This window comes from Cebus imitator, unplaced genomic scaffold (genome assembly GCF_001604975.1).
Source record: "Cebus imitator isolate Cc_AM_T3 unplaced genomic scaffold, Cebus_imitator-1.0 Scaffold313, whole genome shotgun sequence".
NCBI lineage: Eukaryota > Metazoa > Chordata > Mammalia > Primates > Cebidae > Cebus > Cebus imitator.
This window is the reverse complement of record NW_016107628.1, coordinates 1879688-1903100: the sequence shown is the minus strand read 5'-3', so window position 1 is coordinate 1903100 and position 23413 is coordinate 1879688. Positions and strand designations below refer to the sequence as shown.

At 40.6% G+C, this 23413-nt stretch overlaps 1 protein-coding gene across 1 annotated transcript in view; it reads right to left on the bottom strand.

Moving 5' to 3' along the window:
* The window catches only part of SPTA1 (spectrin alpha, erythrocytic 1), a 96942-nt gene that overhangs the window by 38302 nt on the left and 35227 nt on the right, over positions 1-23413 (bottom strand). The window contains exons 19-38 of the mRNA XM_017503691.2: positions 20622-20839; positions 19407-19499; positions 17481-17618; positions 16165-16316; positions 15306-15492; positions 14098-14199; positions 12586-12677; positions 11262-11406; positions 10307-10488; positions 8262-8361; positions 7955-8152; positions 7023-7166; positions 6071-6174; positions 5574-5736; positions 5176-5307; positions 4523-4660; positions 4254-4358; positions 2966-3174; positions 1703-1823; positions 1013-1134 (exon numbers count right to left, since the gene is read on the bottom strand). Coding sequence (XP_017359180.2) covers positions 1013-1134; positions 1703-1823; positions 2966-3174; positions 4254-4358; positions 4523-4660; positions 5176-5307; positions 5574-5736; positions 6071-6174; positions 7023-7166; positions 7955-8152; positions 8262-8361; positions 10307-10488; positions 11262-11406; positions 12586-12677; positions 14098-14199; positions 15306-15492; positions 16165-16316; positions 17481-17618; positions 19407-19499; positions 20622-20839 — 2845 coding nt within the window. The remainder of the gene's footprint in view (positions 1-1012; positions 1135-1702; positions 1824-2965; positions 3175-4253; positions 4359-4522; positions 4661-5175; positions 5308-5573; positions 5737-6070; positions 6175-7022; positions 7167-7954; positions 8153-8261; positions 8362-10306; positions 10489-11261; positions 11407-12585; positions 12678-14097; positions 14200-15305; positions 15493-16164; positions 16317-17480; positions 17619-19406; positions 19500-20621; positions 20840-23413) is intronic.

The following is a 23413-nucleotide window of genomic DNA, read 5'->3' as shown; positions in this document are numbered from 1 at the left end:
AATAAAATAAATAAAACAACAAAAAAAAAAAAAAAAAAAAAAAAGGAAATGGTGACTTCAGTGTTGAAGAATATCAGCAGTGACACAATGTCTCTTTCTACTCTGAGCACTGCCTCCTTTCTTATATAATGAAGACACCACATAGCGCCAGAATCTCCCTTTTATCTCCCCAGGAAAAAAAAATGTCTTCCTATAAGCAAAAGACAATGGAATTACAGACAAAACTTATTATACTTGGCTATATGTGTGATATGGTTTGGCTCCATGTCCCCACCCAAATCTCATCTCGAACTGTAATCCCTATGTGCCAGGGGAGGGACCTGGTGGGAGGTGACTGGACAGGGGCAGATTTCCTTCTTGCTGTTTTCAGGGTAGTGAGTTCTCACAAGATCTGATGATTTAAAAGTGTTTGGCACCCACCGCCCACCTCAACCCTCTGTTTTGCCTTGGTAAGATGTGTTTGTTTCCACTTTGCCTTCTGCCATTACTGTAAGTTTCCAGAGGTTTCCCAGTCATGCCTCCTGTAGAGCCTATGAAACCGTGAGTGAATTAAAGCTCTTTTCTTCATAAATTACCCAGTCTCATTGTTCTTTATAGCAATGTGAAAACGAACTATACATCGTGTATGTGGTTCAAACTGAATATATGGCTATAGGGAAAAATGATTCTTCGTCCAAGGGCTGCATATAATATAAAAACTGGGAGATAAAACAGATGTGTGGCTAATAACTTGATATGAAGGATAACACATGTAGGAAAACAATAATAAAAGACAGCTGCATGTAAATGCAGAAGGAGAGGTAGATTTAGAACAGACACAGTGATGATCACTGTTCCTGGAGTATATGGGGGAAAGCTTCATGGTAGACTTGGCATTTGAGAAGTGACTTAACGAGGTAGATGGGTAGTTGGGGAGGGTAGACAATGCTGAGCAGGCACTTAAGTATCCTCCCAACACCTGCCCAATATCCAAAATCCAGGAAGAGAACTGGGCCTTCTATACCCCACTCACCGGGCCTTGGCCAACTCTTTGAGCTTCTCCCAATGTTTAACAAACTGAGCCAGCCGCAACTGGATCTCCTCTTGCCCCACAGCAGCCTTGTCTTTCAGCTCCTCCGCCATATCCAGCACATTCTGAAGAACACCCCCCATTCATGTTGCATTACTCCACAATCTCTCCCCATTTAGTCACAGTTCCTTAGCAAAGTATCCAGCCCATCCTACCCCCAGATTATTTATAAACTCCACGTGACTTTGTGAGGGTTCTGAAAGTCCAGGGAGAATAATGAAAGCTGCAGCAAGATTTACTATGCTAACCTGTCCCAAGTATTTTGGTAAATACATCAGTACTTGTAGTAGGCTCCTCTCCATAATCTGCTTTTTGGTCTGTTCATGGTCACAGGGTAATCCTGTTGCCAAGTCAGACCCAGAGTTCCTTGCTCCCAGATGGCTCAAGTACAGTTTTCCCAGATGTCCCAACCTGCATCCCATTTGTCAATCACTGCCCAGGAGTGGTTAGAAATGCTCCTTTTATAGGATACTAAACGTGGAAGAGAAAAGAATATTTGTACACTCTTTGACCAACTCTCTCTGGCCTTGACATCTTACTTTCACATTTTATAGCACCCTCTTATTTATCTGTAACACGAGGAGTTGCTGTAAGATGATTTCTATATTTTCAGGTCTGGTATTCTATTCCTACCTGGATAGCAGGCTCATGTGCCACCAGCTCCCCCTCTAGGCGTTTGTGCTTCTTCAGCAAGTTCTGAACGCCCTGAAGATCTCTCCCATAGTCCTGGGAGCTCACTTGTATCAACTTCTCTCTGGAATCAAGAAAGAAAACAAAGTTTGGAGTCTAGACATCTAAGGTCACCCTACGGCAATGGCTTTCTAAGAGTATGTGTGTTGCTGGTAGTGATGGTGGTTGTAAATTCTTTAATACTCTGTTGCCAATGACCAAAAATATAATTAGTAGAAGAGGCTTGCAGTAAAACTTCTGACTTAGCTAATACAAATTAAAATAACATACTGATCTCCACCATATGCACAACCGTAACAGCCTTTGCATTAGTCCTTTTGCCTGTCCACCTGTGTATCTTCTCTTTTTTGCTCAAGAATATACACTAATGTTTCCTTTTTTAAAAAAAATGTGCAAATTATATATGAACTCTGTGGCTTTTGTTTTTTTTTGTCTATTAATATCAATAATAAATTCAGATAGAATGGGTCTAAAGAGCTGATTTTATAGTAGTCATGGCAGTTGGGATGCTTCCAAGTGTAAAATGTTTGAGCGTCACCATGAAGCACAGTCAAAGACTACATGGACAAGATTATTCTGTCTTATGGTTTCCAAAAATATTTTTAAAACATATTATTTATTGCTCCATGCACTGTGCTTCCCTCTAATTTATTGATTACTCATAAGAATCAGCAGCTTTGTGGAAGAGAAGCATGATGAGGCAGGTTAAATAGGAAGTGGGCAAAATAATGTGATTTGCTAAGATTTTCTCAATCATATTTTACAACAAAAATAAAACGAGTAATGAAACCATGGCAGACACTTTGTAACATTCTCTATTGAGTGTCCAACTCAGTGTCATATAAGACACACTGGATATAAAAAGAATCATGACAAGGATCTGATCAGCTGTGTAAACACCCAGCTCTGTGAGTATTGCATATCATTCTATGAACTATCTAGAACAAATGCAGATGGCTTCTAGATAGATCCTGTCATGTATGTTAACTGCTCCTCACTTTTTCCACACCTGTCTTTCTCTGGCTTGAATACAGTAAGGAAATTTGGGAAAAATGAAACTAATGTTAACTTTAAGCTGAGGCAAAAGTGAAGTAATACTAATTTCAAGAAACAATTACACATTTCCTTTCAGCACACATTGGAACAAGTTTGGTCAATTATCTACTCTCTTGAATTATCCACACATTTTGAGCTGGTGACACATACTGTATCCAGGACTCCTCATCATCTAGATCCTGGAAGAACTGGAACAAGGCATAGGCCTCTTTCAGTTTTTCATGGTGTGCAGTTGCCAAGTCTTGGACATTCAGAAAACGCTCGTTGACACTATCTTTTTTCTCTGTAATCTGGTCAACATTGAAAGTCCCGCTGGAGAGCAGATCTGCAGCCAATGTATTCAGGTCCTTGAGTGCATCCTAAAAGTCCCAGGATATTCAGTGAACAGTATAGTACAGGCATTACTCAGCTCTCACACATTAACAATGGTGGTCTGGGTCAAAGATTGGGTCAAATAGATTGGTTTTAAAGATATAGAATTTGATTATGTGTTATACGTGTTAACATATGTGCAGACTGGAGAAGGGCCATATGTGAGAGGAATAGAGATAGCATAGCCACATTATTCAAACTGTACATGTAGCCTCTGGGTCCTGTTTCTCTTTCTGATGTTTTCAGTATTTGCTTTCTCTTTCCAATTAAAAAAAGAAAATCCTGGTGGGCAATTGTTTGTCCCCATACAAAACTGTATTCCTTCCCAGTACTGACTTTGACAGCCACAGTGCTGACTTTGACAGATTGATTAAATATTCAACAAGAACTACTCTGTTGGTAACATTCTTAGCTGCCCATTGAACACACCTGTCTCTTCTGTGTCTACTCCTATTCTAATCCAGCCCCTCAGTGATGTCATAGGAAACATTACCAAGTCCCAAGACCTTTGACTTCTTCCTCTTCTGTGTGTATCTGTATTATCAAGTATAACTGATAATTATAAAATTCTTTAGTATAAAATTAACAACTGTCAGGATTTTTATCACTGCTGTTAGGACAAGTTTTTGGTTGGTATTAGGATGCAACTGGAATCCTTGACAGGATTTCCAGGGTGTATGTGTAGCTCAACTTCATTTCACATGCCCCCATTTGACTTTTTGTTTGTCATTCTATAAACATCCACTTTCTTTCAAAGACCAGATTAAATACATAGTTTGAAAGATAATTGGTTTATATGTATGCATCAGTAAAAGATTAAAAAAATAGTTTTTAGGGTCTATTTCCTGGAATCTTAGAGTCTATAGTTTAGTGATAATTGATTATCAGTGACAGTTTTAATGGCTTCACAGGCCATTAATTTTACCCAATTAAAATGACTGCTGGTTGAGAACATTAAGAACAATTTTGCAAGACTGTGTTTTCAAATAGTCTCCTAAGACAGGAGGGAGAAAAGCCAGAAACATTTCTATTGTGCCCAGAAGAATGGGATGCCAGCACTACTTACCTCTCGAGCCATCATCTCTGTCTCCAATAGCTGATGCTTCTTGAGTAGGTTTCCTGCTGAAGCCAAGTCCCTGGCTTGATCTTTCATGGCCAGTAATGTCTCTGCCTGGAAAAACAGAAATAAGCAATAAAGCTGCCAGGTGAAACTACCTTTAAGGAGAATAAGATTAGCAGCTATGTCCCCAGACTTTCCTCAAGAAAGGTCAAGGAAATTGCCCATGTATAAATTCATTTGTCTGACAAGTACGTATTAACCTCTTGTGCAATTACCTCTGAGAGCCAGAACTCAAAGTCCCGGATGCTTGTGTTGAACCTCTGTTGACGACTGGCCTCATTGAGCTTCTGCCCTTTGTCATTTGTTCTCTCAAGCAGGTGATCCCAATGTTCCTTCAGCTCTTTCAGTTGCTCCTAACCCAAGCACAGTGAGGAGTCATTACAATCTGTAGGATCCTGGGTCCTGTGACTACTTGAGAGAATAATGTAGGAAGGCTGTGAAGGCAGGGACTAGCCAACATTTACTGATACTTGAATATCATACATTTCAAACCAGTTATACTTAATCTGGGAAAATAATAGGGGTTGTTGGACAAAAGAGAAATTTTGAAAAAAGGGGTCTGTGTTGAGTAAAGAGACTGATACCCAAATGCCAAAAGACTATTGGCAGAAGGGATAGAAAATGTAAAACAAGCATAAGCCTTTGGGATTAAGCCTAAAGCTTTCTTAGAGTTCCAGGTACTGAGTATGATGGGAGTAATAAGGTCTAGGTATCACTGCTTTTCTCCTTCTTAGTGCAACCATCACAGGAAAGACTGTTCTTCTGTGACATGGTCACAGAACATATTTTATATCTCTACTCATGGAACATTGAAAGAGTATACTATTCCTCTTTGCCTTTGTAGCCCAAAACTCATCCTGAGCTTTACCTTCACGGCCTCTTCATTGCCATCACAAGCGCTCCGCTCAATCAGGGAGTTTCCCAGGTTGATAACACCATCCACCTGGTCAGCTCGGCCATGGACTTCATTTGCAAAGGTCTGGTGTTTCAGGTATTTCCTCTGAAGGGAAAACAAAACAGAAATTATATTTTTATTTAGGGAGACAAGAAAAGGTAAATTATAGTTAAAAGGAAGGGGTGATATTTCTATCATAACCAAGGTGATGGTGACTTCTGAAGAACCTGCTCCACATCAGAGTCTTAAGTCCCTGAGAGTGGGCATGGTAGTCTCAAGAGTCAGAAAGTGTCAGAGTAACAAGGGTGATGACCATCCAACCAACAAGCTCGGAATGGTGAGATCTTGCAAGGTTTCTGTTTTGAACTTGCCTGAATGTTAGTGGGGTCTTTGTAGGATTCATCACAGGCTGTGGGTAGCATTTCACTGATCCATGCTTCCAGCTCTTCAAGGTCACGGTAGAATTGTTTTAGGTCAGCATAGTCTCCAAGCTTTGTCCGCTCAGCAATCAGTTGTGCTTTGAGAGCCTTCCATCTAGAGGAGGGGACCAGATCACTCTATGCCCTCCTCCATTATTCCCATGCTCTGATGCCACATCCATAAATCTTCCCATTGGCCAACATGCCTCTTTTCTTCTCACACAGTCTTGTTATTATCAGACATAAAATGCAGTGGTAAAGCCAGGTAATTTCTAAGCTTTTATGTCTTCCATTCTATAAATCTAAGTCAGAAAGTCTGCATAGATGTCAAGATAGCTTTAGGCATCTGGAAATGACAAGAAGTCAGAGTACCTCCCAATTCAATGCTAGCAAAGAGGTTAGTTTGCTACCTCTTCCTGTAGCACATAAAACAATCACTCAGGCCTGACCTGTCTAGCACACGTTGGAGCCGAGTAGCAATCTCTTCCTTGGCGTAGTGTTCATCAGCAATGAGGCGCTCAGCAAAATGTTCTAGGTCAGTGATCTTCCCTTCCTAAATAAAGGAAAAGGAAAGAGCCCAGATTCCTGGAGATTAGGCCCTTGGTGCAATCCCAGACTCCCTCCTAGAAAAGAACAGGGGTATCCTTTGTGGTCCAGGAGATACACTCAGGATCAAACAATAAATGACTTACAGGGAGGTGAATTTCAACTTAACAGAAGGAGAGACATATGACAATGGGCTACTTGTACTGAGTTCCCTAAAGAACAGATACTTCTTACGACCATTGTAGAGGGTGAATCCTGTATTGAGTGAGATGTCTGAATAGTATATAAAGTCATTTTCAATCCTAAAAGTCAGATTTTAGATTGCTGGATTTAAAGTAAGAAAGTCCACTTGCTGCCTGTGACTTGGTGAATCAATGTCAAGTGTCAGGCTGCCCTGCCTGCCTCAGTTTTTCTTTAAGAAGCAAACAGGAATCAGAGCTGCGTGCAGTGGCCCACGCCGGTAATCTTAGCACTTTGGGAGGCTGAGGTGGGTAGATCACTTGAGATCAGGAGCTTGAGATCAGCCTGGCTAACATGGTAAAACCCCATCTCTGCAAAAAGTACAAAAATCAGCTGGGCGTGGTGGCAGGTGTCTGTGATCCCAGCTACACAGGAGGCTAAGCCAGGAGAATCGCTTGAACCCCAGAAGCAGAGGTTGCAGTGAGCCGAGATTGTGCCACTGTACTGCAGCCTGGGCGACAGAACGAAACTCAACAAAAAAAAATGTGATTCAAAATGTTTACAAATTATAAAACCAGACAAATGTTTATAAATTATCAAACCAGACAGATGTGTAGAATTTCTGTTATTCTTACTACTGATTATTATTTTAATTTCTTTACCAGTCGTTACTACCTGGGCAGTGATTGCTTTGTCCAAATCGTCCCGTTTCTTCATCAGGGTCTCCAGACTATCTAAGAGACCTTTGTCCTCTGACCTCAGGGAATTCTCACGTGCCACCATCCAGCTCTCAATTTGATCACAGTTCCCTTGGAACATCTATGGGGAATTAAATGAGAGGCGTATGGTACAGTCCAGGTGGTATGGAGGATATGATGTTCCACCTCTTTCACAATTGTGACACAAAGGGTTTTGCAAGGAGTTCTTACCATCTTCCAAGAAACACTCATATGACAAATCTTACCTGTACTGGAACCTTTCCTCTTTCCCAAACACACGCTTGATGTTTATGTAAAAGCTACCTCCAATTTCTGGGGTGCTATTTCCTATTACTTAAACCTTGTTAATATTGGTTGGTCATTTCCTTAAGACTCTGTAAAATGTTATCCTTCGGGATAGGCTGTGACACAACCACTCATTTCCCCTAAAAACTTTAATCACTTATTTCTCTTTAGCTTGAAAGCACTCATACATTATGTTTTATTAATGATCATCTCACTGTAGTAGAAAAATATGTCTATATGTCTAATTTCACTATTTAAGAAATGGGAAACCATCTTGCTAATCTTTGTGGCACCCAGAGCCTCCACAGACTAGTCTCAACAAAAATCAGCCAATCAATTCCTCAGTCAATCAGCAAATGATAATCAACCTAGCACATGTTCAGGACTGATCACCATCTTGTTTGGCTCTTCTAACAGGAAAGAGCAGAGAATATGACAACGATTCGTATAGAAAGCACAGTACGATGCCAGATAATCAAGAGATGAGCTCCCTTTGTGTTTATAATGTGGAAAGTCTGGTGAACTGAGCCTGTAATGACCACATAAAATGGCATAGAAGAAACAGACCACTCAACCTGCTTAACAACTGGGAATTTGCTGTACCTGCAGGTCCAGGCACTGGTCTAGGAACTTCTTGCGTTGTTCCCAAGCCTTCTCCAAATCATCTCTCTCTAGCCTGACAGCTTGAAGCTTTTTTTCAATTTCAGGGCTGGCACGGTGCCCACTGTCTATAAGTTCTGCACCAAAGTCCTCTAAGGCTTGGAAGGAGGGAGCCTCTGCCTCCATGTCAGCACGGTGCTCCTGTGGGAAAAAGGGGGAAGAAATCAGTGAGGCCAATTCCATTGGAGATTTTTAAATTAGTAGAGGTTTCAGGTCATATGATCAGTGGCTATGGCTTTTGTAGTTATACCCAATGTCTCTCCAGCAAGATCTCTGTGCCAGTTAAGTCTTCAGCCAGCTCCTGAGATGATACCATGCCACCAATGCTGCTGATCCAATTCTGCAGATCCCTAGATAAATAGACACATTGGAATTGACAAGAAAACCTTGCAACTTGCTACAGGGCTGTTTGTCCTACAGCTTTCCATTCTCTAGAAAACATTTCCAGCATAACACTTTTTATCTGACTCTATATGCTTCACAGATCTTAGGTTTGCTTTTTTTATTGTATCACTTAATGACAACAACCCCTTGTGTTTGAAAGCCTCTTCACTTTTATTATCTTTTTCAATTCTTTTAGTAATCCTGCAGAGATTCTGGGATTTTTTTGTGTTCATTATGGAGATTAAAAAAAAGTCAACTTAGAAAAGAGAATTAATTTGCCCATGTGATATAACTAAAAGCAGACATCTTGAACAGAACTCAGACCTCTAGAATCCTGGCTTGTTACGTATTTCATTACTTCTGTTGGTTCCTGTTCCTATAAATAGTTTCTAGGGTTTGAAGGTACATCTTACTACAGAGTCTCAAAGAAATCATGTCTTTCCTCTTACTTGTATTCTCAAGGGAATCTAGCACATATTCTGCCCAACACACACATACACATATAGGCAGGTGTCCACACTGCTGATTAAATCAAGGCCTATGTCCCTGTCCTTTTAGTAGTCAGGAAGTTAGACAAGGAAAAAAACTAATGCCTATCTTCCTAAAAGGCAAATTTTAACCATGCATTAACTTTAAAGCATACTTGATGGATAAATTAAGCATCTCATAAAGAATGTCATTACTCTTGTTTGCTCAATAGGAATCCTTAGCTCTAGAGAAGAGAGGTCTCTTCTTTTGCAAATTCATTTATTCAAGCCATTAAGTTTTACTGGGTGCTTACTAAGTACCAAATATTGTGAAAAAGACATATCTATGCTTTCTAGGAACTCACACTTTACATTAAAAATGGAAAAAAAATATAAAGGCAAACAGAGCATAGGCACTAATAGCAATTAAAAAAACCTGAAAGCAAAAGTATCATAAAGGGGTAAAATAAGATATTAATGTTGCTCAGGGCCTGGGAACACTACTTTGAAATACTGAGGAGTGTAGCTTCATAAAGGGAAGGAGGAAGCATCGGAATGGGTGTGGATGCTATTTATTTAAACTGCGTCAAAAACTATACCTTTTCAGCGCTGAATTGGGGAAGGGATTTCTAAGAGGAACCACAGTCATTTGCCAAAATTTGCCTCTTTTTTTCTGGAAAAGCATTGAAAGCTACAACTTCCTGGATCCTCTAATGCTCCTCCCAGTGGACTGATGTGATGGAGCAGAATATGGGAAGTGTTGCACAAAGTATATGTTTGTGAGGTGAATTTCGGATTGTGATAATGTCTAGACTTTAGCAAGATATTGACAATTCTCTGGAATTTGTTCCCAATATTTCTTAGTTTATCTCTCACTACCTTCTCCTTACCACCCCTGCCCCTGAACATGTTCTTATTCCTATTCTTTTCTTATGATTGTGTCTTTGTTTGCCTAGTTCAGTCTACATGAATTGTTTTCTCTTCTGTTAAAATTTTGACTAATAAGATGTAATAAAAGACTATCTACAGTGCATCATCTATTCTACTCAACTCTGAATTCCCACTGCCGTTTGTTAGAATGTGTGATTTGGGCCGCATTATGTTCTATCATAGTTATTTGCATCCAGCAGAATATTGAATATAGTAGAAGACTGAATACTACTGTCTCTTCAGTAGAACAAAACTCCAATACCACACAACATAGTACCTTATATACAGTACACATTTACAGAAGCTTACTTAGTTGGCTTAGATGGCTTCATATTCTTTCAAACTTTGTATTTTATTGCTTCAGGTATCAAACCTGAAATTTTTATGCCTTGCAAGAGGTGAGACTTGAACATATTAGTGCCCTCCAAACCCAGCAGTGAACATCATCTGTACCTAGATTGCTCTTAGACAGTCTACTTAGGGACCAGACATAGAATTACCCATCCCACTCTACCTGGCTTTGCTGAGGAACAGGTAGAATTTCTGGGCTTCATTTAGGTTCTCCTTACGATCCTTTGTACGCCCCTGCAGATCATCCCAGGCCTCATTCAGCTCCATCCTCTGTCTCTGAAGGTCCTCACTGGCATCTGGATGGGACTCACAGAGCCGCTCTGCTGTCTCCCCCAATATGATCACCTGGGGAGGTGCAATAGCTCTGATAATCAGCCTATAGATGCACCCAAGTCTTAGCAAAAGGAGAGTCCTGAGTCCCAGTATTCAGTTCCCCAAATAGACATCAGTGATGTACAAGCATACCATAATAATTTATAAAATAATATCAACATTTTAGTCCACATAACTCCCCGAGGTAGTCACAATTGGCATTACCATGCTTCTTTTTAAGAATAAGAGGGATGTGGGGAATAGTGGTTAAGTGACTCTGCTGGTTAGTGGCATCCTCAGTTAGGAGACCCAAGAGTCTTGATTCTTCATGTGAGGAGCTTCTTTTTGCTCTGCATAATAATGCCAAGCCTCTGAGTGTACCCAGCAAGCTCCAGAGTACACTTTTGTGTTAAAACAGAATTAAACTCATTCAATTCTTTGCTAAGAAAAACATGCACCATGCTCAGGCATTGGCCTGACGATCCTGGGTATGGACATTTGCTATTTCTCCTGGGCTACTGGCCTCCATCTAGCTGCCACAAGTTTGTAACCTACTAAAGATGCAAGGGGATATAGGGTGCTCACTCAGACAGCAGGAGTTTAATATGTTTGCCCATGTTAACAGTCATGGGGCGTAACCTTTTCACGGTCTCGCCTTAGTGAGAGAGTCCAAGAACAAATATTGCACAAGACAAAGAGAAATATAAGAATAAGAGACTGGGGAAGAGAACCAAAGAAGGGGGCATGGGTATAGGGCTAAATGCAAAGTGGAAAGTGTTGGAAAAGCTTTGAAGGACATGTCTCACCTTATCTCCCAGGGGTGTGAGGTCCCTTTCAAAGCCCTTATGCTGTCGCTGAAGAGCCTGAACACTGAACAGATCTGAGCCAGGGTCTGCGGCACTGAGGGCCTGGCACTTCTTCTCAATCTGCTCCTTCGTATCATCTGCTTCTCTGGTATACAAGAGAGCAGAGAGTTTAAAAGTAAGGATATGTACCAGAGGCAGGCTAATGGGGCTCACAAGAAAGTTATCATCACTACCACTCCCCACCTTCCCACCTCCACCTCCACCAATCACCATCATTCTTTTTTATGTGCTAGAAACTTAGCCTCATTTAATCTTCACAACTCCTAGAGTCAAAGTTACTATTCCCATTCCCATTATACAAATCACAAAGCTGAGGACTGAAGAGGATATGTATTTTCTCAAGATTATATCACTGCTGAATGGTGGAGCCTAAGCTTGAACCAGGAGATCTGACGGTTGTCACATGCTTAACCATCACATTTCATAGCTTTCTATCTTAAGCGTTCTGAATACCCAGACCTGTCGGAGTCTCAGTTTTTCCTTCCCTGTATCATCAAAAATACATTTATACACAGTAAAGGTGTTTGGTTTCTGTTTTCTTTGTTTGTTTACTTGTTTGTATGTGTCTTTGTGGTTCTCAGTTTGAAAATCAAACAGGAAAAATATTGAATGAGCTGTTAGTCAATGTGATGTCTGTTGCCCTCTACTGTCGACTTCTAGTTCAGAAATGTAATTACTTAAACCTCTTGTTTCAAGTTTCTTTCTTTCTGTTTTGATTTTAAAGGCAGGGGTCTCACTCTATTGCAATAGGCTGGAGTGCAATGCCGTGATCAAGGCTCACAGTAGCCTCAGCCACCTGGGCTCAAGTGATTCTCCCAGCTCAGCCTCCCAAGTATCTGGGACCACAGACCTGTGCCACCACATTGGGCTAATTTTTTAATTTTTAATTTTTTTGTAGAGATGATGTTTTGCTTTGTTGCCCAGGTTGGTCTCCAATTCCCGGCCTAAAGCAATTATCCTGCCTCGCTGGGATTATAGCTGTGAGCCACTGCACTCAGCCTGTTTTATTCATTCTCATGGAAATATATATAGACTTCTAATTATGTTCCAAGGCCCAAGCCTAGGCATTAGAAAATTGAAGTTCGTTGTCTGAAAGTGTCCTGTTTGCAAAGTGAGAATTAAACTACTAAAAAACCTAATTTTCCATTGGCACATTGTCTCGATCTCAGGAAAAAAGAGTATACTGATATCTATGGTTCCACTTAGAAGTTTTTTTTTGAGTGGGTTTTAAGGCAGCACTGCTTTTTAGAGTTAAAATTCTTACCTGTGAAACATCTCAACAGCATAGGCACTGCCCAGCAGCTGCCGCTGTTCATCTGCAAGCCTCTGCAAGGAGCCCCAGCGGGCATTCAAATCCTAAAAAAGGCAAAAACATCAGACTTGAGACAGAGAACTAATGCACATAGCTCAGTGGTGTCTGAAGACCAGGCGAGATTAAAACCATAGTTGCTCTTATGTTATTTTCTTCAGAAATTGCATAGCTTTGCTTCTTTCTTGGACAGCTTGAGCCTGGGCCTCATTTTTGCCAGTGCAGCAGAGAAAGGGATTTCTTCCCAAACTGATGTTCCAGGGTGAAAGCATCAACTCTAGGGCAGTAATCAATGCTTGCTATTACAGAGACTACACTGTAAACTCCAAAAGAATGAGTAGAAAGTGTTGCCTTGGTAGTTAGAAATGATCACATTTCTCTAACACAAACAGTTCTGTATCCTGAACTGAATAAACTGAGTAGACTCATAAAGCCCTATTTTCTATAGGGGGTAAGTACATTGCTCCCCTTCACATTTCTTCTCCCTCTTATCCCACAACAACCACTACAACAAGAGGTAGAAAACTCATCCTCACTGGCTTATGGCAATCCAGAGAACTAGACTGAACATTTATTAATGTTCTTTAGATCTTTTATGGAATCATAGACCAGATCTGAATCAGGTCAAGAATGGCCTCTCCCCCATTTCTACTGACCTGTATTCTCCTTCTTCAGTATGTTGATCAGAACCTGGGTCTTCCAGTAAACTTTATTAATCAACCTCTTCCCACTGTCATAGATTCCTTATCTGCATGTTCTCTGCATTCATGTAATTGAGAATTTCTTGTGTGTGTCAGTGAGACGGAGGTGAGTATGTGTTCTAATTTCAGAATTTTAGGTCAGTCCAAATGTATATATTCCAAAATTGCAACTCAAATTCAATTATATTATTGGGTTTAGATGTAAGGAAAAAAACATTATGTTTAATTTGGTATAGCCTGGTACAGAAGATTAAAAGGAAATTTGGATATTGTAATTTGGACATCACGCTATCAAATACTTGCTTTTCAGATGTGGAAACTGAGGTTTGTAGAAATGAAGAGACTTGTCTGAGGACACACAATCAGACAAGAATAGAGGTATGAACTTAAATCGAATTGACCTCATGTCCAGTGTAATATTATCTAAACTTCTTAATACTGCCTCTGAAAGCAACATATGAATTTCTGCTACCAATACTTTTGTCTCCTTTCCCACTCCATCCATGAAGGGACATATGTGAAGGCATGGAGAACACTCAATATACGTTAACAAATGAGCCTGCTTGAATTAAGTTAATTTAGTCAACAAAAATATATGGACTATTTGGGCTATTGTCTTTGGCCTTTCCTGTGGCCAATTCCATACTGCTGTTACCTTCTGCATGTTCTAGTGGATATGCAGAATATAATGTTGCATGTTTTAGTGAAATGAGGACTCCCAAACCCCAACCCGGTAGGGAGGAGGAATGGACGGAGCCTTAGTTACCTGCTGAATTTGAGCTCCTTCTGGTGTTAGAAGTCCTTCAAATAGTAGATCATCAGCTACCTTGTTGATATCCCTTAGCCGAGGTTCATTGGTCTTCAAATCCTGAATGGGCAAATTCATCCAAAGAAGCGTAAATACCCTCATCAAGAATCTGCCATACTTACCTGTCCACCTCTGCCCCTACTTGGCTAAATAGCAAAACATTGCTAACCTCACCTGTAATACACACCAAGCTCCCTTCCTCCAATCCACTACTAAGAAGAGTATCCTTAAAGACCTTGACAACTAGTGGCTATCCAAAACTTGTCAAGAGAACTATTATTTATCTGCAGTATGAAGCATAGTTATTTTTCTAGATTTCTTAAAATCTCTCTAGGATTAAGTTATACCACTAGAGGGATTGACACCTGAGCTGTGGAACATCCTTTTCTACCAGTACAAACTCCAACTTTATAGAATTTCATTAACTGAGTTATTATCTGCCTATATTATAAGATACTGTAAGAAACAGCTCTAAGGAGGGTTATCTCTCTCTCTCCCCTTCACCCCACCCTGTCCATCTTTCTCTCTCTTTCTCTCTCTCTCTCTCTGTGTGTGTGTTTGTGTGTGTGCTTGTGTGTGTGTGTGTGTGTGTGTGTGTGTGTGTGTGTTGAATCCCATGTGGAAGATATCAACAGAAAAAGAAAGAAAAGAAGGAACGTACACTCATTGCTAGTTAAGATAATGGAAAAAGGATGTTGAAAGGGTTTTAGGTAGGCAAAAACTTAGAAACTGTCAGGTCAGGTTTTTGTCAAGTCCCTTTTCCACCCAAACTCTGCCCCATAATTAAACTGTGCACATGGTCCAACAACACCTCTTCTTAACCTGGGCATTAGAAACAAAGTATAGCACAGAGCAAGTTGTGAATAATTTAGGAAGACCAGCACTCCAGTCAAGATTTTGGCAGGGACTGAAGGCTGCAGTTAGGGTAACTAGTTTTCTCTGCATTTCCCTTCCAGTTATTGACAACTACAATACCCAGAGGGAGCTCTGAGCCACAGAGCTGTCAATAGCTTTGGGGAGCACATTTAACAGTGTGAAATAAATTATTTTTATTTATTTATTTATTTTAATTTTATTTTTTTAAGATCACGTAGACTAAGCTTCGGGATAAAAGGGAACAACGGCAACCTTCAAAAAGGTGTCTGGAGAAGGCTCCTCTTTCTCACCTTTTGGAACTCATCAAACTTTTTCTGCAGCTCCCAAACATCATCTAGTTCCACCCCAGTATTTTCTGCCTTTTTCTCTTGAATCCATTCCAACATATCTCCTGCCTCATAGGCCAAAAAAAATTCATTGTAACGTTGCAACAGACGACGTCTGCGGTCTTCTGCGCGATCCAAGAGGGAGCGGTACCTGGATGGAGAGGTCAAGAAAATGGGAAAAGTGGAATAAAAGAAAGAAAGGTGGAACAAAAGAAGGAGGAAATATAGAAGAACAGAGGCTGAGGGAAAAACATAGAGAAAAAAGGGACAAAAATGAAAGGAAAAAAACAAAAGCAAAAGAACAGTAGAAGAGAGAAGGAAATAAAGATAGAAAGAAAACAGCCTTCGGGGCAGAAAGATAAACACATAATATTATATTTAAAAATAATAAAAATGCCAGTGACCCAATAGTACAGCTGGCAACATTCCTTTCTCATTTCATCAAAGTGACATTTTTACATGAAAATTGACAATTAGATGTGAAAAGCCCAGTGTAGTAAATGAAGTTCATACAGATGTCAGGAGACTTTTAATAATACAGATGTCAGGAGACTTTTTAATAACCTTGAAAGAATGCGGGGCAGGAATCAGAAAAGCCCTGTTCAGTGTCTGACATCAGGAAATTGATGGTACAATTCTGGGGTTGCCTTTCCTCATAAAGAAGCCAAAATATTTAAAGGATTCTAAGTTTACTTTCAATTCTTAAAGTCTTTAAATTTTCCATGGCATCTCTAACCTAACAGACGCAGGGTCATGAGAAGAATGTTTTCGGCCACAAATGTCTGGCCACACGCTGTTCAGTTCTCCAGGCTCCAGAACTTACTGGTTCTCAATCTGCTCCTGGCGTTCGGTGATGTTGCCTGGCTCTTCTCGTCGCCGCTGTGGGAGCATTGGAAACTCATCATGGGCCAGTCTCTTGACATAAACCGCTGGGACAAAGCCCTGATGATCATCAGCTTCCACCTTCCACCAGTCCTGAAGGGAGAGCAGATCCCCACTCCTTCATTAATTCTTGGAAAAGCCACAATGGGAAAGGCTTCAACACTAACTCTCTTGGCACAGGTACAGGTTAATGGCAAAGATAAGCTAACTGTCTAATGGGTGGCACATAATTTTCATATATGACCAAGAAATTCAATGAGAAATTGCACAGACAAGCCCCTAAAATCAAGAATTTGGTACCTAATGTTAGGCCCTTAACTTTGGAGGGATTTTCAAACAACGAGGACAGCTCTTTTAATGACGGGGCAGTTTGTTCTCAGGAATTTACAAAAAAAACACATGGAGCCAGGCTCCAGCTGGACTTCTTGGCAGTGGAGCGTCTGTGTAGGAGGATATTGCTCAAAAATTTCTTCTCCTCTGTTCTTCTTCCACAGGTCTGAAAAATGTGAATTCCTCTGAAATTCATATACCTACGTGTTGTTTTATTTTTTAACTGTTGCTAGATCTACTAATACTTGGAGGTTAATTTCCTCAAAAAATAATGAAGAGGACATATTATTTGATAATGAAAACTCTGCCTCTCTGAACTATTTTCTTTTCTTCTTAAAAATTTTGCCCAAACTTCCTAAAAAATAGCCCAAACTATTTTCTTTTCTTCTTAAAATTTTTTGTAGGTTAATTAGGTATTAGATATAAAAATTACTTGAGTTCTTATGAAAAATGTATTTTAAAATCCCAACCAATATTTTATCACTGTTCTCCCAGGCACAAGATCTAAAGAAAATCAATAAAAGGCTCATCTTTTGGTAGGCTCCTTCTAACCCCAGACACTGTTGTTTTATCACCAGGAATACTGGCACAGAAGAGGAACAAGTAAAGAGAAAGAAAGAAAGGTACAGCTTAGTCCTTGAAATATATTATAGAATTTCCAGTCATACTTTCTATATCTTTGGGTTAATTATATAACTTCCATTCTTTATGATTTTAACTGCAACATCAGGATTATAATTCCTAAAGATATGTGTAGGGTCCTGCAAAATACATAGAGGAAAATTACTACTTAATCAGTCACAGTTATTTAGGAATTAAAGTAATCCAAAAAATGTTGGGTGGTGAAAATACGAATATCTGGCAGGACTGGGAGAGATGGTTCTGAAAGAGCCACTTTTTGATGGAAAGAGTAGAAGAAAAAGTCACCTTATTGATGGAACTGAGCAGTGTTAAGACATCACCTTTCTTCATGGTGACTTCTCGGGGGCTGCGGGCCTGGAAGTCATATAAAGCCATGACCCTTTGTTCTCCAGCAGCTCCCTCCACTGGTGCGGACTGTTGTTGCTGGACAAAATCAGGAAGCAGGTGTCAGTCACATTGGAAATATCTCCCTGTGCAGCCTACCAAGGGTGTGCAGTCCCCTGTGCTTCCCAGAAGAAAAGAGCCTCTGGGTGGACCCTCTTACATGGCTGCAGAGATTAAAGTATGTGGTCTTTTTCAGAGAGACTGCTCCATTCTGACACTTATCAAGGGGACAGGAAGGTTGGGAACTATAAACCCAGAACAAGGAAGCAAATACACAGTTTGTCAGAAACGTATTAATTAAATACTCTAAGCCATCAGTTCTTAAAATGGGAGGAGTGTATTTTAAGAAGTGTACTCCTTTAAGAAGGTCTAAAAGGATTATACACATCAACATTTCAGAAAATTGTTTGAGAAAGTGAAAGACCCACTGTCTGTCATCGCCTTTCCCTGTGCCTCCATGGATAATTCTTCCCACTCCTTCTGGCCTTTAAGTTACTATATCAAGAGCTCTGGACCTTCTATTTGAGGGATGAGTGATCAAAAGCACAGGAAAAGCCACAGAATTTCAAAATTGAGAACAATAACTGAGATCATTAAAAATATTTTGTGCCTCTGTTTAGTAAGTAGCCTGCATTGGTAGAATTTTCTTTGACTTGGACTTTCTGCCAATATCATGTCGCTGAGAAATGAAGCAAAGCATAACCCCATTTCCTAAGGAATGACCCACCCCTTCCTCAGATTGGAGTTGAAGGTGCACTTCCCCCTCTGATGTCATATCCTTTAGGTAATGTGTTTCCTCATACCATACAATGTATGCATTCATCTGTTCTCGTTTAGGCACCCACTGTGCAGAGCCTGGTGAAGACACAGCATAGAGGCCTGTAAATGTACACTGACTTGACAGGTTGAGTCTGTGTCTCTTGTTTACTCTGGATGTGCAGATTAACAACCTTTCATTAGAAAGAATTCCTTCAAGGTAAGAATTATGTCTCTCTTTTTTAACCACTACATTCAGGAGACACTGTTATAACATTTATTTGATTCCAGTTCGATTAATCTTCATGACACCCCACTTCGCCTTATACCTGAGCCATTCTTATATTCTCAACCAATTGCATCTTCCATTGTCACGTTCTTACCCAACCGCATTTGCCACAAAACTAGTGCCTCGGTGCACTTGCTCTCACGGCTTATTGACTAGAAAAACCCTTCTCCTCTTTCCCTGTACAGTAAACCACCCAACTTTTTTTCTTTAATTCAGATAAGATGGTTTCCCTCAGCTATGAACATTTTCCTATTTTCCAGCACTGTTATTTCAAGAGAACACAAGAGTCCTTTCTCTGAGACTCTTTGTCCCGTTCCTATATCTACAACATGCACTTACTGTTAAATCTCTGGGCTTCTAATAGACTGTAATTTTTCTACAAATCAGGATTTGTTATTCATACTTGCATATAGTAGCCATTGAATAAGTGTTGACATTAAACGTTAAGAAACAAAGGGAGGGAATAAAGAAAAAGATAAGAAGAGATACAAATGAAGAAAAGAAAGAAAGAAAGAAGGGTAGAAAGATAAAAGGAAGGAAAGAGGAAAGCCAAAAATACGTCAATGAACCATGATACTATTTATCAAAAATTTCTTTTGGACAAAGTCACCTTTGGACTAAATTGCAGATGCTACAGTTCCTGCAATATAAACGTCACAGAACTTAGTGTTTTCTTTGTCACTGTTTTTGGGGTTGTGGAAAGTAAAATGTCAATAATAACGACAATTTCTTTTTCTCTGTGGTGGGAAGTGTGAATCCTGACATCAGTAAGTTAGTCTTACCTGGCACGCTTCTGCCTGATTTCGTAGAGCTTCCATACTGTTTCCGAATGCATTGAGATCCAATAGAAAGGCCTCATGCTTCTTTAGAAGAGCCTGGATTTATTGATGGAAGATCATCAGAATGAATATAGGAGGAACACTATTATTTTAACTACTATTATTTTGGGTTATGCTGTTTGTCTTCAATCCTGGTAAAAGCCACTTTCCATCTATTATAAAGTTCTTTTTAACCCTAAATTTGCAAGCCTTAAGAAAATGGGGGTTAATAAGTTGTAATTGCAATATGTTTACTAAAATCAAAATTAACTCAAATTTGCAAAAGTATTTTTATCAATAAGATTATAGCTGAAAAGCGGATGCTGTTGATATCGTTACTTTGATAAACATTAGCATAACTTAAAAAGTGTGTGCCAATTCTTTCTAGTGCCAAAGGTTTGGGAAATACTATACCAGCTTCCTATAGGACAATGAGCAAAACAAATAAATAGATATAAAGTGTGATTATCACCTCTGAGGTTTTTCCTGCCCCAACATATCTGTCCAATTTTATTTTAATAAAGTAATTAAGGTGTCTATATCTTAAAACCACGATCGGATTATAAAAGCTCAAGGTTGGCCAGGCACGGTGGTTCACACCTGTAATCCCAGCACTTTGGGAGGCCAAGGCGGGTGGATCACGAGGTCAAGAGATCGAGACCATCCTGGCCAACATGGTGAAACCTCGTCTCTACTGAAAATACAAAAATTAGCCAGGCGTTTGGCAGGCACCTGTAGTCTCAGCTACTTGGGAGGCTGAGGTGGAAGAATGGCTTGAACCCGGGAGGCAGAGGTTGCAGTGAGCCGAGACTGTGCCACTGTGCTCCAGCCTGGCAACAGAGCAAGACTCCATCTCAAAAAAAAAAAAAAAAAAAAGCTCAAGGTTACGCTGGAAAGTTTAGGATAGAACTATGACTATGATTCTGGACACACTCTTTTGATTTAGATAATATCTAAAGAATGTATGAATCTCTGTGGGATGAGAAAATGTGGTGTACCTTTCGGGATTCCTGTCAACTCTGAGGAAGTCTCAGCAGATGAAGGCCAAACGCGGTAACTCTGGAAACCGCAAATAATCTAGCAAAATCTGTAGCTGTCCCACCACCTAAGCAAACCCTAAATTGATAATGTGGTTGCATTTGTTGAGGATTCACGATGTTAAACCCACTCCCACCTTACCCCAGCCGCTTCTTCATCAGCCCCATAGTTAGTATTGTCTACAATAGGCTCCTTCTCTCTGATCCATGTTTCTGCTTCATGCAGGTCAGCCAGGTACTGCTGGAACTGGACATTGGCTTCCAGATCATTTTGTCGCCTAGCAGCTCTAGCACGGAGAGACTCCATATTCTGGTTCAAACTCTCGACCCTAGAGGCCACATCTTCTGCAGCAAAGTGTCCTATGGAGTAGTTACAGAAAAGGTGAGAATGATCATCATGAATGTTTACCGTACTCTCATCCTTTTGGTATCTTGAAAAAGAGAAAGGAAGTTATAAGGATGATACCTTATTTAGTCAACATTATATTTTTCTTGAGTTACCTGGGAATTTAAATATCCTAAGTGAGATTAAGTGGCAATACTTATGAATGGGAGATAGGCATGTGGTGCTGAATAGGTTGGTATAGTCTGACAAATACAGACTTGAAAACAGAATACGAATGTGTGGGTGATGTTCAGAGTTCCAAAATCGTGTCTTCTTTAGATTAAGCAGAAAAATCAGCAGATTTCCATTTCTGCCGATAAAGAATTATCATTATGATAATTGCTCTTCTACCCTAAACAACTAAAAAACAGTACAAACCTGGAAACCATCACTCTCAGCAAACTGACACAAGAGCAGAAGATCAAACACCTCATGTTCTCACTCATAGGCGGGTGTTGAACAATGACAACACACGGACACAGGGAGGGGAGCACTACACACTGCGGTCTGTCAGGGGGAAATTGGGGAGGGACGGTGGGGGATGGGGAGTTGGGGAGAGATAGCATGGGGAAAAATGCCGGATATAGGTGAAGGGGAGGGAGGCAGCAAATCACACTGCCATGTGTGTACCTATGCAACAATCTTACCTATTCTTCACATGTACCTCAAAACCTAAAATGCAATAAAAAAAAAAGACAGAAAAAGTAATAAAATAAATAAAAAACAGTACAAGCTGCAAGATAAAATGATTTTCAGACAATGGATAGAGGGCTGTGATTACTGCGAGAAGGGAAATAAATGAGATATGTTCTATAATGGCCAAGCTTATGCCTCTAGAGATTTCTGGACTGTAGGGCTGGTGAACTAACCCAAATAGAACTACCAGTCACACTGAATTGAGGAAACAGAGATCAACATTTGGGAAAAAGAACTAGAACTTGTAAGGTACAGTATTAAAGAGAAGGGCGTTACAGACAGAACATGTCAGAGAAGTTCCCTTGAGTATTTGTCTGATTACTTATATGCATATATGTGTAAAGAAATCCTGGAGGGTGAGAAAAGAGTGACTTAAAAGCAGTGGCCAAACAAGTTCTAGAGCTCAAATAAGAATGAAAATCGTTAACATTACCACCCACCAAAATGGAAAAATATTGTAATACATGAGATAGGGTCCTCGGAAGTCATATATCTTAATATTAGACTCATCTCTAAATCAGTCCCTGAATAAAGCCTGCCCCGGGAATACTATAACAAAACAGATCCAAGAAGCTCAACAATCACCAAGCTGAAGAAACAAGAAAAGTCCCATCAGGTTATAATCAAATTGTTTAATACCAGTGATAAAGAGAAAAGCTTTAAAACAGAGGGAATAAAAAAGACATATTACATACGGAGGAGCAAAGATCACAATGACAGCAGACTTCTTATCAAAAACTTGCAAAGTCAGAAGACAACTTAGTGCATCTTTAAAATGCTAGAAGAAAGAAATTCTCAATCAATAATTTTTTTTTTTTTTTTTGAGGCGGAGTTTAGCTCTTGTTACCCAGGCTGGGGTGCATTGGCGCGATCTCGGCTCACCGCAACCTCTGCCTCCTGGGTTCAGGCAATTCTCCTGCCTCAGCCTCCTGATTAGCTGGGATTACAGGCACGCACCACCATGCCCAGCTGATTTTTTGTATTTTTAGTAGAGACGGGGTTTCACCATGTTGATCAGGATGGTCTCGATCTCTTGACCTTGTGATCCACCCGCCTCGGCCTCCCAAAGTGCTGGGATTACAGGCTTGAGCCACCGCGCCCGGCCCAAGAATTTTATATGTAGTGAAAATATACTTCAAAAAGGAAAGTAGAATAAAGACTTTTAGATGAACAAAAGTGTAGAGAATTTATGGATAGAAGACCTGCAGTGTAAGGAAAGTTAGATGAAGTTCTTCAAGCAAAAGAAAAATAATACAAATGACAATATTAACCTAGCCTTAGAGGCGCCAAGATGGCCGTGAGAAGGCAACACCAGAATGCAGCTCCCAGAGAATCAGACGCCAGGGCTAGAGGACGTCACGATTGCAAACGAGGTGCTGGGTTCGTTTTGGTGGGACTGATACGGCACTGAAAATAGCCCAGGGAAGGAGTCACAGGGCGAGAGCCGCCCAGGGGGGCAAATCAAGAACGCGCGGGGGGGGGGGCGTCCCCACTTGAAACATGCAGCCGGCTCGGAGGGTCGGGGACTTAACCCCCTCAGTGCTCCGTTTGGTATCTTGTGCTTACCTCATCTCTCCTGCAACCCACGGTCCACCAGAGCCCAGCCAGACAGTGGGGCGCTGTGTGCAGTCCGTGCAAATCTGAGCAGTGGCTCCCGCCAGGCGGGAGTTGTCACACGGACCTGGGCGGAAGTTTGCACTAAGGCCAGCGGGACAGACCGTCCCACAGAGGGAGGCAGAGTTGGAAGCAAGGAAACAGACCGCGAGGCCTGGCAGGCCCCACCTCCACAGAGCTCAAACTGAAGCCCTCGCTAGAGAGCTCGGCAGCAATTACACCAGTTTGACCCCAGCTAG